The following is a 14,654-nucleotide window of genomic DNA, read 5'->3' on the forward strand; positions in this document are numbered from 1 at the left end:
TCCCACCCCACTGCACGGCCTCTGTGACTGGATCCCCACCCTCCAGAGAAGGGCGCTAACATCTACGAGTGTGACTGCAGAGAGGGCTCCTCATTTGCCTCAGGTTTTGTGGCCACCAGAGGCTGATAGAACATTCACTCACTCTCACCCTCCCACAATAGGGAAGGATTTCCCTCCTGTCAACAAGGAGACTCAGGGGAACTGCTTTTCTTTCTTTTTTCTTTTTCTTTTTTTTTTTTTTTGAGACAAGTTCTTGCTATGTCACCCAGGCTGGAGTGCAGTGGCGCACTCACTGCCAGCCTTGACCTCCTGGGTTCAATGTGATCCTCGCACTTCAGCCTCCCAAGTAACTGGGACCAGCTGGGACCACAGGTATGTGCCACTACACCTGGCTAATTTTTTGTATTTTTTTGTAGTGATGGGGTTTTACCATGTTGCCCAGCTGGTCTGGAACTCCAGAGCTCAAGAGATCCACCCACCTTGACTTCCCAAAGTGGTGGGATTACAAAGTGCTGGTGTGGTGAGCCACTGTCCCCAGCCCAGGAACTCCTTTTCGTTTTTTGTTTGTCTGTTTTGAGACGGAGTCTTGTTCTGTCGCACAGGCTGGAGTGCAGTGGCACAATCTCGGCTCACTGCAACCTCCACCTAGTTCTAGTGATTCTCCTGCCTCAGCCTCCCGAGTAGCTGGGACTACAGGCGCACGCCACCACACCCTGCTAATTTTTGTATTTTTAGTAGAGACGGGGTTTCACCAAGTTGGCCAGGCTGGTCTCAAACTCCTGACCTCAGGTGATCCACCTGCCTCGGCCTCCCAAAGTGCTGAGATTACAGGCATGAGCCACTTCGCCCAGCCGGGAACTGCTTTTCTTTAAGACAAGCGTGGCCCATTTCTCCTGGGAGGGTTGGCTCTTAATAGCTCACTAGAACTGATTTTTAAATTTTCAGGAATTTTATGAGCTGTTTATATGAAACAGCCAATTTAAAAAACTTAAACCTACAATTGAGTTATATTAAAAACAAAGGTAATAGATACTCAAAACTGATCATTTCCTAGTTATTTTACTACATGTTACTGTTATCTGTGCCCTTGAGGTTATTTACATTTACCTATCAGTATGGTGGAAATACTACATAATGGCATTTACTATGTAATAATAACAACGGTAAAGAACATATAATGCTACTATGTGTCTCTTTCCAACCCTGTTTACTGGCATCACATTGGTAGCTTAAAATTGGTCACGTTGGGAGTATCTACACCACAGTAATCAGCAAACATTACAAATCAAGGCTATTCCGCACACCCCCGCCCCTCCCAGACCTGGTTGTTAAACATTTATTTATCATCACACCACTGGTTAAGGACAGTCTGAGGCTCAGACGGTTAACTGTGGGGTCTTGGCAAAGACCTTCCAGTTTTGTCAAAGATCTGGGCTTCCTTCTGCATAAGGAGATAGAATTTATTTACTATCATTGGGCCAATTAACCAAGTGATTTAGAGCATTTGATTCAGTCCTCTTGAGGTAGGAGGCGGGGCTCGGACATGGAACCAAATTAAGGACTAGCTAAAACAGGTAGGGGGGCAGAAGCAGCTTTCCATGACATGCCTGCCAGTGTGCCATGTCAGTTTACCATTGCCATGGCAAAACCTAGGAGTTACCATCCCTTTTCGTGGCAACGACCTGATGACCTGGAAGTTACTACCCTCATCCTGGAAATCTCTGCATAATCCACCCCTTAATTTGCATATAATTAAAAGTAGATGTCCATATGAGTGCAGCCCTGCCCCTGCGTTGCTGTTCTGGGCACACTGCCTCTGGGTAGCCCTGCTCCACAAGGAGCAGTACCTCTGCTGCTCTGTGCACTGCTGCTTGCTGGCTACCACCACCAGCTTGCCCTGGAATTCTTTCTGGGTGAAGCCAAGAACCCTCCTGGGCTAAGCCCCAATTTTAGGGCTTGCCTGTCCTGCATCACTCTTGTTTGTCTACCCTTCTATTTGTCAGGTGCTGATATGCAGGATAAAGAACATGAGAAGGCTCAGTCTTGAACTCCAGAGGTACAGGAGGTGGACAGTGTCCGTGGGGGGCCCCACCCATTTCAAGTCCAGGCAGATGCTCAGATGCCAAGGTTCAGTTTAGGTTCAGTACCAAGGAACAGAAGCTGAGTGCTGAAGAGGGATGGTCATGGTGGACTCAGGAGTCATAAAAAATGTGTCTGAGCCTCAAGGTGGGTGGGTTTAGATCAGTGGTGAACAGGCCTTCCAGACAGGGGAGAGCACAGTTTGGGCAGGAGTCAAAGTTCATAAAGTCATTTTCTAAAAGGTCACTCAGCTTGCCTGAAAGGTACTCTCCCAGCCAAATATCCCAAGAGCCCTTCTGCATGACCACAGGGGACAGGTGGGAAAGCATGGCTGGCTCCCCACCATGCACCATTGAAATCTTGAGTTCTGGTCCCAGCCCTGCTGCTACATAGCTGTGTGATCTGGGGCAAGTCATACCCTATCCCCAGCCCACACAATGGCCCTCAGTTTCCTTCAAAATGAAGGTTTAGACAGGACACAGTGGCTCACATCTGTAATCCTAGAATTTTGGGAGGCCAAGGCAGAAGGATCACTAGGGGCCATGAGTTTGAGACCAGCCTGGGCAACATAATAAGATCCCCATCTCTTCAAAAAACTTAAAAATTAGCCAGAGTGGTGGCACACACCTGTAGTCCCAGCTACCCAGGAAGCTGAGGCAGGAAGCTCTCTTGAGCCCAGGCGTTCCAGACTGCAATGAGCCATGATTGCACCACTGCACTCCAGCCTGGGTGACAGAGTGAGACCCTGTCTCAAAAAAAAAATGAAGTCCATAGGAGAGCTTGTGGGCAGCTGACCCCAGCCCCCCATCATAAGCAGCCTAGGAGAGATGCTGACACCACAGTGAGCCCAAGGGAAAGGCTATACTGGAGTTTGTCCCTTCCCTCTCCCGGTTCCTCTGCCCCCATCAGCTGGGTGCTGGATTGAGTCAAGCTATCCTCAGCTCAAAGCAGAGGGGAATAAAATTGGCTGGAGGAAAGTTAAGTATTTCAGATTTGCTCAGAATTTGAAAGGCTTTTTTTTTTTTTTTTTTTTTTGAGACGGCGTCTCTCTCACTCACTCTGTCACCCAGTTGGAGTGCAGTGGCACAATCTCGGCTCACTGCAACTTCCACCTCCTGGGTTCAAGCGATTCTCCCACCTCAGCCTCCTGAGTAGCTGGAACTAGAGGTGTGCGCCAACATGCCCAGCTAGAGACGAGGTTTCACCATGTTGGCCAGGCTGGTCTCAGATTCCTGAGCTCAAGCGTTGTGCCCACCTTGGCCTCCCATAGTGTTGGGATTACAGGTGTGAGCCACTGTGCTTGGCCTGAAAGGCATTTTGTAGACTAGTGATGAAGAGATAAGCAATTAGCAGAAGATCTGTGTCCTCTGTGGAAGTGGTGGGTGGGTTTAACTGGGATGGAAAACATCGCAAGTTTGCAAGAATCTCACACAATGTCACTTGAGGACTCTGGGGGGGTGCGTGGCAGTGTGTACAGGATTCACCTGGATAGCCTGTAAAATGCAGATTTCCAGGCCCTGCTCCCAGAGTGTACTCAATGCATGAAAGATAGGGACCAGAGTCTGTGTTTTTAAGTAAGTTTCTCAGATGAGTCTGGCTCAAGGGGTCTGTGAGCCACACTTTGACAGATACTGACCTGGTGCATATTACATCTATCTATATCTGTTTGTCTGTCTATAGGTTCCCATATATCTTCATCTCTTTCTCTCTCTCACTCTGCCCGCCAACACACATATGCACTCTTTCATTCTCCAACTATTGAACCAGAACATTGAATGGCAGGAAAGTGAAAGACTAATCCTTCTTCTTCTTTCTTTCTTTTTCTTTAGAGATTGGGTCTTGCTCTAGGATGCAGTGCAGTGGCGCGATCTCAGATCACTGCAGCCTCGGCCTCCTGGGGTCCAGCAATCCTCCCACCTCAACCTCCTGAGTAGCTGAGACTACAGGTATGCCACCATGCCTGGGTAATTTTTTTTTTTTTTTTGAGACAGAGTCTTGCTCTGTCGCCCACGCTGGAGTACAGTGGCGCGATCTCTGCTCACTGCAAGCTCCGCCTCCCAGGTTCACGCCATTCTCCTGCCTCAGCCTCCTGATTAGCTGGGACTACAGGCGCCTGCCAGCACGCCCGGCTAATTTTTTGTATCATTAGTAGAGACAGGGTTTCATCGTGTTAGCCAGGATGGTCTTGATCTCCTGATCTTGTGATCTGCCTGCCTTGGCCTCCCAAAGTGCTGAGATTACAGGCATGAGCCACCGCACCCGGCCAATTTTTTTTTTAAGTGTTGTAGAAACAGGGCCTCACTCTGTTGCCCAGGCTGCTCTCGAACTCCTGGGCTCAAGGGATCCTCCTGCCTAGGCCCCCCAAAGTGCTGGAATTCCAGGCATAAGCCACCACACTTGGCCTCCTACAGGCTCTTTAGCAAAGTCCCAGGGTAAATGGCAGATGAAGGCCAAGACCGAGTTAGGGAATAGTAGGGAATGGTCCACTGCCACCTGATTAACAAAGCTCCTTATAAGGAAGAAGGTAGTGTTGTAATTGAAAACCTTGTCTCGCTCCCTATAGGGACGTCTTCTCTCTAAGACTTAGCTAGGCAGGGTATCAGCCATGCCCTGCTGACGTCCTTCTGTCTAGTCAGAGGGGAAGGACTGGGTTGTTGATGACCTGACCCTGGTCTGGCTGGCACCAGGGAGTTGGGGATGGGGCCTCTCTCTAGGCTAAAAGGGTCAGTTTCTTCCGGGATGTCTCAGGACATTCATTTGCAGACTGGCCAATGACCAAGGTTTAAATATACCAGTTTCCAGATATAAAGGAGTCAGGGCTTCATTTTCTAGTGAGGAAGCTTTCTTTTTTTTTTTTTTTTTGAGATGGAGTCTCGCACTGTTGCCCAGGCTGGAGTGCAGTGGCGCCATCTCAGCTCACTGCAAGCTCCCCCTCCCGGGTTCATGCCATTCTCCTGCCTCAGCCTCCCGAGTAGCTAGGACTATAGGTGCCCGCCACCACGCCCGGCTAATTTTTTGTATTTTTAGTTGAGACGGGGTTTCACCGTGTTAGCCAGGACGGTCTCGATCTCCTGACCTCGTGATCTGCCCGCCTCGGTCTCCCAAAGTGCTGGGATTACAGGCGTGAGCCACCGCACCCAGCCCTAGTGAGGAAGCTTTTACAGACTTCCTGGGGTTTTTGAGTGGGGAGAAGGAGGTGGAACCCAGGCACTGCTGCAGAAGACAGCTGTAGAAGCCCTTACCTGGCAGTGTTTACCCCAGGGAAGGGTGAGGAAAGGGGGACACACCAGTCTTGGTCTTTGCAGACCAAGACAGAGGGATGGCAACAGCAGGTCCAGTCTGTGGGTCACATACACTCCCCCAAGGTTGAACCTGTGAGGTAACATGCAGTGAAGCCTATTTGGATCAAAACAAACAACACTTTTGCCCTACTTTCTTTTTCTTTTCTTTTTTTCTTTTTTTTTGAGACAGTCTTGAACTGTTGCCCAGGCTGGAGTGCAGTGGCGCGATCTCTGCTCACTGCAAGCTCCGCCTCCGGGGTTCACGCCATTCTCCTGCCTCAGCCTCCCGAGTAGCTGGGACTACAGGTGCCTGCCACCACGCCCGAGTAATTTTTTGTATTTTTAGTAGAGATGGGGTTTTGCCATGTTGGGCAGGCTAGTCTAGAACTCCACACCTCAGGCGATCCACCCATCTCGGACTCCCAAAGTGCTGGAATTACAGGCATGAGCCACCACGCCCGGCCTGCCCTACTTTCAAAATATAAACTCAGGCCAGGCTCGGTGGCTCACACCTGTAGTCCTGGCACTTTGGGAGGCTGAGGTGGGATCACTTGAGGTCAGGAGTTCGAGACCAGCCTGGCCAACATGGCGAAACCCCATCTCTAGTAAAAATAAAAAAATTATCCAGGCGCCTGTAATTCCAGCTACTTGGGAGACTGAGGCAGCAGAATCGCTCAAGGGAGGTGGAGGTTGTAGTGAGCTGAGATTGTGCCATTGCAGTCCAGCCTGTGTGAAAGAGCAAGAGTCTGTCTCAAAAAAAAACAAAACACACACACACACACACACACACACACACACACACACACACACACACAAACAAACAGAAAACAAAAGATAAACTCAATCCTACCACTTTTCACTGTTTCCACTGCTGTGGCCATGGTTTAACTCATCAACATCTGGCTTTCCTGGACCAGCACAACAGCCTCCTTCCTAACTGTTCTCCTGCTCCCACTCCCATCCCTTAGCAGAACATTCTCCACACAGCAACTACGGCGATCTTTTAGAAATACAAACCAGCTGGGCACAGCGGCTCATGCCTATAATCCAAACACTTTGGGAGGCTGAGGTGGGAGAAGCGCTTGAGCTTAGGAGTTTGAGACCAGCCTAGAAAACACAGCAAAACCCCATCTCTACAAAAAGTAAAACATTAGTCAGGCCTGGTGATGTGTGCCTGTAGTCCTAGTTACTTGGGATGCTGAGGTGGGAGGATCACTTGAGCCTGGGAGGTTGAGGCTGCAGTGAGCCATGATTGTGCCACTGCAATCAGCCTGGCAACAGAGTGAGACCATGTCACTCAAAAAACAGAACAAAAAACAACAACAAAAAAACCCAAACAAAACAAAACAAAAAACAGGCTAGGCGCTGTGGCTCATGTCTATAATCCCAGCACTTTGGGAGGCCGAGATGGGTGGATCACCTGAGGTCAGGAGTTCGAGACCAGCCTGACCAACATGGCAAAACCTCATCTCTACTAAAAATACAAAATTAGCTGGGCATGGTGGCACACCCCTGCAATCCCAGCTATTCGGGAGGCTGAGGCAGGAGAATCACTTGAACTCAGGAGGCAGGGGTTGCAGTGAGCCAAGATCGTGCCATTGCACTCCAGCCAGGGCAACAAGAGCGAAACTCCTTCTCAAACAAAAACAAAAACAAAAAAACAGATTGTTCCACTTACATACTTAAAATCCTCCAGTGACTTCCTGTCATAATTAGAATAAAACCCAACCTCTCTCCTGGCCTCCTGTAATCCCAGCTACAGTGGGAACGGACCACTATGTCCACTCTGACCTCATCAGGGCCCACTCTCCCCTTCACTGGCCATGCTGACCTCTCCCACCTGGAGGCCTTTTTACCTGCTTCTCTCTCAGCATGCAACACTTTTCCTGACCCCTTGTTCAAAGCAGCCACCCACTGCCTCTGCCATTTTCTCATCACATCACACAAATTGTGATTGACTTCAAAGCACTTACGAGTCTCTGAACTTATTCACTTGTTAGCCCTCACTAGAATGTAAGCTTCAGAGACCACGGAGCTCGAGTGTCCTGAGAAAGTGAATGGCACATAGTAGGTGCTCAATAAAATCGGTGTTGAAAGAATGAGTGAGCAAATGAATACATAAATGAACTACTCAGGGACCTTATGGAAAAAAAAAACTGTTTATGCACATCACTGGCATTGCCACAGGCTAAAAAAGAAGGCGGAGTGGGTTGGGAGTAGGGAAGAATGGCGGAGAAGGGTGGGGGGTTGTATCTCTAAATCTGTGTTGTGGGGCCACATAGGGTGGACAGGGGCTGTGAGTTACAGCCTTTAGGTGCTACCCTCAGCCTGGGCTTCCCTCCAGGCCTGGCGCACCTTGATCTTCACTTTGAAAGAGTCGATCAGAAAGACCACCTTGGGGATGCCTTCCAGGGAGGGCAGCTGTCCATCATCTGGCACCTCCAGGTCGAACCTCTGCAGCAGCCAGGCCATGATGAGGAAGAGCTCCTGGCGGGCCAGGATCTCACCTATACAGGAGCGAGGACCTGCTCCGAAGGGCAAATAGCTTACTGACGGTGAGATGAGCTGGGTCCCCGCTGGATTCAAGAAACGCTCTGCAGGCAAGGAGTGGCATCAGCCAGGGGTTAGGGCAGGAGGGAGGAGAGGTATGTTTCTGCCCTGGTTGAGGGGGAGACATGGCCCTGCCCAGGGAACCCTGATCTGAGGATGTAGCCTTATTATGGGGGAACCCCCGCCTGGGGAGAGATACAGCCCTGCTTTCAGGTAGCCCTTAACGACACAGAGGAAATGAAATATTCAGGAAGGATGGAAAAGAGGTGGAATTAACCTATGAAAATAGCACCATCCGAGGGGAGAAGGGACAGACTTAATGGCAGACAGAGGCGTAGAGGGCTTCTTGGAGGGTGAATTTGCAGTTGGTTGGAAGAAGAGCGTGGGAAACCCAGCTGTGAAGAGTTTGGGTAAGTCTATGGCAGGATGAGGGTGTCAACAGGTCCGTATAGTTGGGGCCAAGAGTTTTCTAGCAGCAAGCTTGGGAGAGGTGAAGGGGTACTGGGGTGGTGGAGCAGAGTCCAGGCTCGCTGTGTGGCCCAGGGCGCAGGACAGGACAGACTCACCAGGCATGAACTGATCCGGCTGGTGCCACTCCTTCTCATTGTGATGCAGCGCCCACAGATTGATGATAACTTGTGTGCCCTTGTCCACAGCAAACTCACCGATGCTGCTCCAGAGTGGAAGAGGAAAAGTGGGTCTGGGACTTCGTACTCCCTTCCTTGCTCAGCCTCATGCCCCCTCATTCTTCCGCCGTGAGGAAAATGCCCTTTACTCCCTCATTCCCACTCACTCATGTTTTCCTCAGCTTCTGCCAGATCAAATCTAAATCCAGCCCTTCTCCATCCCTTCCCTCCTAACAGGCGCTTCTGTCTGAACACCTGTGTCTGTGGACTTTGGTGTCTGGCAGTGTATGTGGGTGTGCGTTTGGAGCTGCAGCGCATGTTATGTGCGTGCTGCAGCTGGTTGGAACATGGAGCTCCCAGCCTTTCATCCCAGACCACATGTCTCTGAGGGCAGCAGGAAGCTCCTCTGGGAACTCAGGCAGATCTGTGGATGAGTCAATGCGTGTCTGTAGGTGGTAGAGACATGGAGCCACGGGGCTGGGGGCAGGATGATTTTTATATCTAATTAATTAATTATTTATTTATTTTGAGACAGAGTCTCGCTCTGTCACCCAGGCTGGAGTGCAGTGGTGCAATCTTGGCTCACTGCAACCTCCGCCGCCTTGGTTCAAGTGATTCTCCTGCCTCAGCCTCCTGAGTAGCTGGGACTACAGGCACGCGCCACGATGCATGGCTAATTTTTGTATTTTTAGTAGAGACAGGGTTTCACCATATTGGTCAGGCTGGTCTTGAACCCCTGACCTCATGATCCACCCGCCTCGACCTCCCAAAGTGTTGGGATTACAGCTGTGAGCCACCGTGCCCGGCCGGCAGGATGATTTTTAGTAGTTGATGGTTGACTGACTTTAGGTTGGCCAGCAGGGGCCGGGGGTAGGGGGAGCCAGGTGGGCTGGCAAGCAGTGTTGAATGCATCATGGGGCTAGATGTCGCTGGGAGGGCAGGCACACCTGGAGTCAACGTTGGCCTTGTGGGGAATGAGCATAGGGGCCACGGGCCTGAGGCGAAGCACCTCTCGGATGGTGGCCTCCAGCAGGAGGAGACGGTTACGGTCACTGATAGTTGGTGTGCGGCTGAAACCCACATTCTGGTCAATCTCCTCGTAGAGCTTCTTCTTCACCTGAAAACCAGAGTAGGTTGGAGGTGACTAGTGTGTGTAAGCCCAGGAGAAGCAAGGGCTTAGAGAAGAATCCAACTGTGACATCGAGAAGAGCCTGTCCAGTCCCTTCCCAGTAGTGGCTCTGGGGCCCAGGCCCGGCTTCCAGAAGATGGGGCAGCTCTACTCTGGGGTCAAAGCCAACTACTGCTTGGGTAAGGAGCAGGGCAGGCCTAGTCTTCCTGCACAGAAAGCCTGAGAGAATTGGCTCTCCCTTTCTCTGGAGCCCAGAGATTGGGCTGGCTGGGGTCTAGGATCAATGAGGGGGAAGCACACCTGAGGATTGTGCAGCAGGAAGGCCAGGGTCCATTTAACCACAGAGGTGGTGGTCTCCACGCCAGCCCCAAAGATGTCCCCTATGGTGGTGAGAATGTGGTTATCTGAAAGCAGCTCTGAGTCTTGATCTGGGCCAGCATTGCCATTATCTGAGTTCATCTTGGCTTGCATCAGTGTGTCCAGCATGTTGGTGATAGAGTCACTCCGGAATTTCTCCTGGGTTGGGTGAGGTTGGGAGACATTAATAAGGAAGGAGCCCCATCTGTGACACTCCTGCCATACTTCTGTCCCTGACTAGAGATAACAAGGCTCCTTCCACTTGGAAGTAGAGCAAGTCTGGGCAGGACCTACGAACTTGTGGAGGTAGGAGGCAGCCCCGGGCCCTCTTTAAATTTGGTGGAGAGGTTAGGTCTCTTCTAGGATCCTCTTCAGTTCCTCACTTTTCGATCCCAACTCCTTGAGTCAGTTTTTTTTTTTTTTTTTTTTTTTTGAGACAGAATCTTGGTGCAATGCCCAGGCTGGAGTGCAATGGCATGATCTCAGCTCACTGCAACCTCTGCTTCTCGGGTTCAAGTGAGTCTCCTGCCTCAGCCTCCCAAATAGCTGGGATTATAGGCATGCGCCACCGTGCCCGGCTAATTTTGTATTTTTAGTAGAGACAGAGTTTCTCCATGTTGGTCAGGCTGGTCTCGAACTCCCAACCTCAGGTGATCTGCCCACCTTGGCCTCCCAAAATGTTGGGATTACAGGTGTGAGCCATCTTGCCTGGCCTAGTTTTTGTATTTTTAGTAGAGACGGGGTTTCACCATATTGGCCAGGCTGGTCTCGAACTCCTGACCTCAATTGATCTGCCCACCTCGGCCTCCCAAAGTGTTGGGATTACAGGCGTGAGCCACCGCGCCCAGCCCTTAAGTCAGTTTTTATTGTACACCTACTATGTGCCAGGTTCTCTGCTTGGTTTTGAAGCTTCTACAGTGTGTAGAATGGACCCCACCCTGCTCTTGTGATTACTTTTAGCCTAACTCATATTCTCTTCTGCTCTATCACCTACCTTGTAATTTTCAAGTATTTTATTCAGCAGATCATTTCGTATTTTAACATGGCTCTTTAATTTTTCCAGGGTTTTGTTGGGGAAAATCTGGGAAATAAAAAGAAATGTTAAATCCACCCTTCTTCCATTTTGCTTCTCCAGCTGCCATAGTCTCTCCTGGAGGCGGATCTTAGCTTTCTGTCTCTGGAAGTTCCTACTCCACCCCTGACCTTCAGCCAGAATGGAAGGCAAGATGGGGACACAGAACGGGTTTATCATGACGACGAAGACAATTCTAAACAAGGGAGGAGGGCCTGGTCTCCACCTCTCCTTCCCCATTCAATCAAACATCAAGCGCTGACTCTGCTATGTGTCCAGCCCTTAGGAGTGAGATAGACATGAGCCTGAAGGCTCAGACAAGCTCCTTAACCCCGCTAAGCCTGCTTCTCACCTGCACAATGGGGATAATAAAACCTACTTCCAAGGGGAATTCAGCGATGAATGCGCATAGAATGCTTAGTACTGGCACATGGTAATTGGAAAAGAAATGAAGGTCATTATCTGGAGTACTAAGGTGCATAATTAAAAGGCTAAATCTATCTCTGCAGAGAAATGGCAAAGGTTTTAAGTGGCAGAGGAGGTAGAGGTGGCGGAGGTAATCAGGAAAAAGATGGGTCATTGCGGCTGGAGCAGGGAAGTAAAAAGGAAGGAAGATTGGGGACACTGTCAGGGTCTACTAGAACCTGAAGGCAGGGTGTGGTATCATCTCACCTTCAACCAGGGGACTAGGTCCACCAGGCTGTCTTTGCTCAGGTTGTCTATGATGCCTTCATTGTAATTCTGTATAATATTCAACTCAGGGTCCCCATTCTTGTAGGAGGTATTGAAGCAGATCAAGGAGATGACATTGGTTACCGCCACGAAGACAGGAAAGGAGATGTCTATGGACTGTCCGTTGTGGGTGGCCAGCATATCACACAATGTACTGATTTCCTGACAAACTGAAGGGAGAGGGGGCATGAGGGTGGGAAATGAATCAGCACCCTTACCCCCTCTCTGTACCAGTTGCCTCTTAACAGGAGCGGGGGACAGATAGCAGATGGCCACTAGATGGCAGCAGTAGCCAAGAAAAGGCATTGCGCTCTAGTCCTAACCCTTACCCCTGCCCAACCCTCCTCTCCCTCCAGCAGCTCCTGTGGGATCCAGCCCCAGCCCCAGGGGCCAGCCTGGCACTCACTGATCTTCTCCAGCTTCTGATCGCCGTCCTTGAACAGGGCAAAGGTGGCCATTGCCAGCCTTCGATGCAGCTGCCAGTGTGCACCAGAGTCAGCGAAGGCGATACCCTTACGGTTGTTGGACGCGATGTCTAGAGTTGCCTTTAGAGAGCAGGCAAGGCTGTAGGAATCACACACCATCCACCCCACTCTTGCCCTTACACCTCTGGTCCCTGCTTTCCTTCCTGGAGGAGAAGGCAGGTACCTGGCATGCTGACTCCCATGTGGGCACAGCCCCACTGCACTCCACCATGACTGCAAGGACTTGGTAGGACAGACCCTAAGGCCTCCTACTCCCAATTCCTTCAGAAATACAGTAGATCAAGGAGAAAGAAAGAACCCTTAATTAGAATGCAGCAGCATTGGGGTTCTGTTCGCTGACAGGGTGCCCTCTGGGCTTCTTTTTGCTCATCAGTTTCTGACCACAGGAAGGCAACTCTGGATGGGATAAACTCTCTAAACTATGCCTGTCCAGAGGATAGGGAGCAGGTGGCTTGTAGAGGCTGAGGACTGCACAGATCTCTGCTTTTCCCTGAGCCCTTAGCTGAGCTAAAGGCACAGCTCACCTCACTCAGGTTTACCCTTCCATTGCACGCCTGCATACCCAGCCACAAGCCCACATTTGGAGAGTGCATATGTTTTGTCTACCCAGTCTGGACTTGGGCCGAGCCGCCTCCTCCTAGAGGTGCCCCCAAAAGCATAAGGGTCCAAAGCCTCCCTTTTCCATTTCCTGACCCCGAAGATCCACATGACTAGCCTTCTCCATCTTCTCTGTCCCCGGGAGGAAGCCAGCAGAGGTGGGAGCTAGGTAGTTGGTCAGCAGACCTGGCTGATTGGTCCATGGAAAAATAAACCAACCCTTGGCTTGATCAAAGCTGAGAGGCTGGCAGGGCACAGTGGCTTACGCCTATAATCCCAGCACTTTGGGAGGCTAAGGTGGGAGGATCACGAGGTCAGGAGATCGAGACCATCCTGGCTAACATGGTGAAACGCCATCTCTACTAAAAATACAAAAAATTAGCTGGCATGGTGGCATGCTCCTGTAGTCCCAGGTACTCAGGAGGCTGAGGCAGGAGAATCACTTGAACCTGGGAGGCAGAGGTTGCAGTGAGCTGAGATTGGCCACTGCACTCCAGGCTAGGTGACAGAGAGAGACTCTGTCTCAAAAAAAAAAAAAAAAAAAAAAAAAATGCTGAGAGGCTGGGGGCCCTGCTGAGTGGGAGGCTCATCAGCAACCCTGAAATGTCATTGTAGAAAACTGCCCCTGTGAGCCTGAGTAGCTGGAAATAGCACCAGGAAAGCAGCAATCCCAGCCTGCAATAGCCAGGCTAATTCTCCCCAGCAGCTTTCATGGAGACAGTAGTCACTGCCCCCATTTTCCATGAAAAGTAACATGAATCCTGGCTGTATAAGGGGCACTTACTGCGCTGGGTGCTAGGCTAAGTGCTGTACATGCACCTTCTCAGTCCATTAGAGAAGTCTAGGCCCAGAGAGAGGAGTGGAGTGAGGACTCCTTGACCCCTCAGACCACTGTGGTCCTCCCATCCCACCTCCTGGGCAGCCTGGTAGAGGAGACATTCCTTTAATTCTTCCTGCCTAATTTAGAGGCTGGGTGGGGGTCTGAAGGTTCACTCCCTTCACATCATCCCACTAGTCTACTTTGGGAAGAATTACAGGTTGTTGGAGCTGGAAGCCCCATTCTAGGCATGGTCTGAAGACCTGAACAATCCCAGGGGGTGGTGAAGGGGGCAGGGAGGAGATGGGCACCACTTACCATTTGAGGCCGCCCAGAGAAGTCCTTGCCCTTCTTAATAAGCACCTCCTTGGCCAGCTGGTGGTGGCCGACAATCACTATAGTCTTGGTGCCCATACGAACGGAATAGATGGGGCCATATTTTTTCTGCAGCTTGAAGAAGTTGTTATGCATATGGCCATGTCTGGGGAGGAATGGCAGGCTGCCCACCAGGGGCAGGGACAGGAGGCTCTTGGGGTACTTGGCACCAGGGCACCTTCTCTTGGGCCAAAACAAATAAGCTAGTGTAAGCAGCAAGAGAGCCACGAGCTCCCACATGGTGGCTGGGTGCTGGCAGGCAAGATAGACAGCGGTGGAGTAGAAGAGCTGTGGCAACTCTAGGGCACAAGGAGGCCTTTTAAAGGGCTACCCTGATCTTCACCTTGACTTTGTGTTATCTCTTGCCTTGTGGAAAGATTCTCCTGGAGCCCAGCCAGGCCGGAGCTCATATCCAGAAGTGAGAGAGGCAGTGGGAGTGAAGGCCTCCTCAAGGGCTGGCTCAACTCCAGGGCAAACCTCCGGAGGAGGAGCTAGGTAAGGGAGGTCAGTTGATCACCCTCTGAGGAGCTCCCCATGCTTGAATGACTCCAGAG

The 14,654-nt window shown here is 50.8% G+C and overlaps 1 protein-coding gene across 1 annotated transcript; it reads right to left on the minus strand.

The window, feature by feature from the left end:
* Positions 1 to 7,290: 7,290 nt before the first annotated feature.
* CYP17A1 (cytochrome P450 family 17 subfamily A member 1) lies at positions 7,291 to 14,654 on the minus strand. Its single transcript, XM_034931390.3, has 8 exons — positions 14,044 to 14,654; positions 12,233 to 12,371; positions 11,767 to 11,996; positions 11,017 to 11,103; positions 9,966 to 10,181; positions 9,484 to 9,653; positions 8,477 to 8,580; positions 7,291 to 7,954 (listed from the first exon to the last, which is right to left on the minus strand). Exons 1-8 carry the CDS (start codon positions 14,338 to 14,340, stop codon positions 7,671 to 7,673), a joined length of 1,527 nt encoding a protein of 508 aa, XP_034787281.1. The 5' UTR covers positions 14,341 to 14,654; the 3' UTR covers positions 7,291 to 7,670.

The sequence above is a fragment of the Pan paniscus genome, chromosome 8 (genome assembly GCF_029289425.2).
Source record: "Pan paniscus chromosome 8, NHGRI_mPanPan1-v2.0_pri, whole genome shotgun sequence".
Taxonomy (NCBI): Eukaryota; Metazoa; Chordata; class Mammalia; order Primates; family Hominidae; genus Pan; species Pan paniscus.

Bases quoted from the DNA above. Each gene is read 5' to 3' on its own strand.
- CYP17A1 (XM_034931390.3), bottom strand. From the start codon at position 14,340: ATGTGGGAGCTCGTGGCTCTCTTGCTGCTTACACTAGCTTATTTGTTT. The intron at 11,104-11,766 runs GTGAGATGATAC...TTTATTTCCCAG, and splicing joins ACCTAGTCCCCTGGTTGAAG to ATTTTCCCCAACAAAACCCT. The intron at 10,182-11,016 runs GTAGGTGATAGA...CACCCAACCCAG, and splicing joins AAATACTTGAAAATTACAAG to GAGAAATTCCGGAGTGACTC.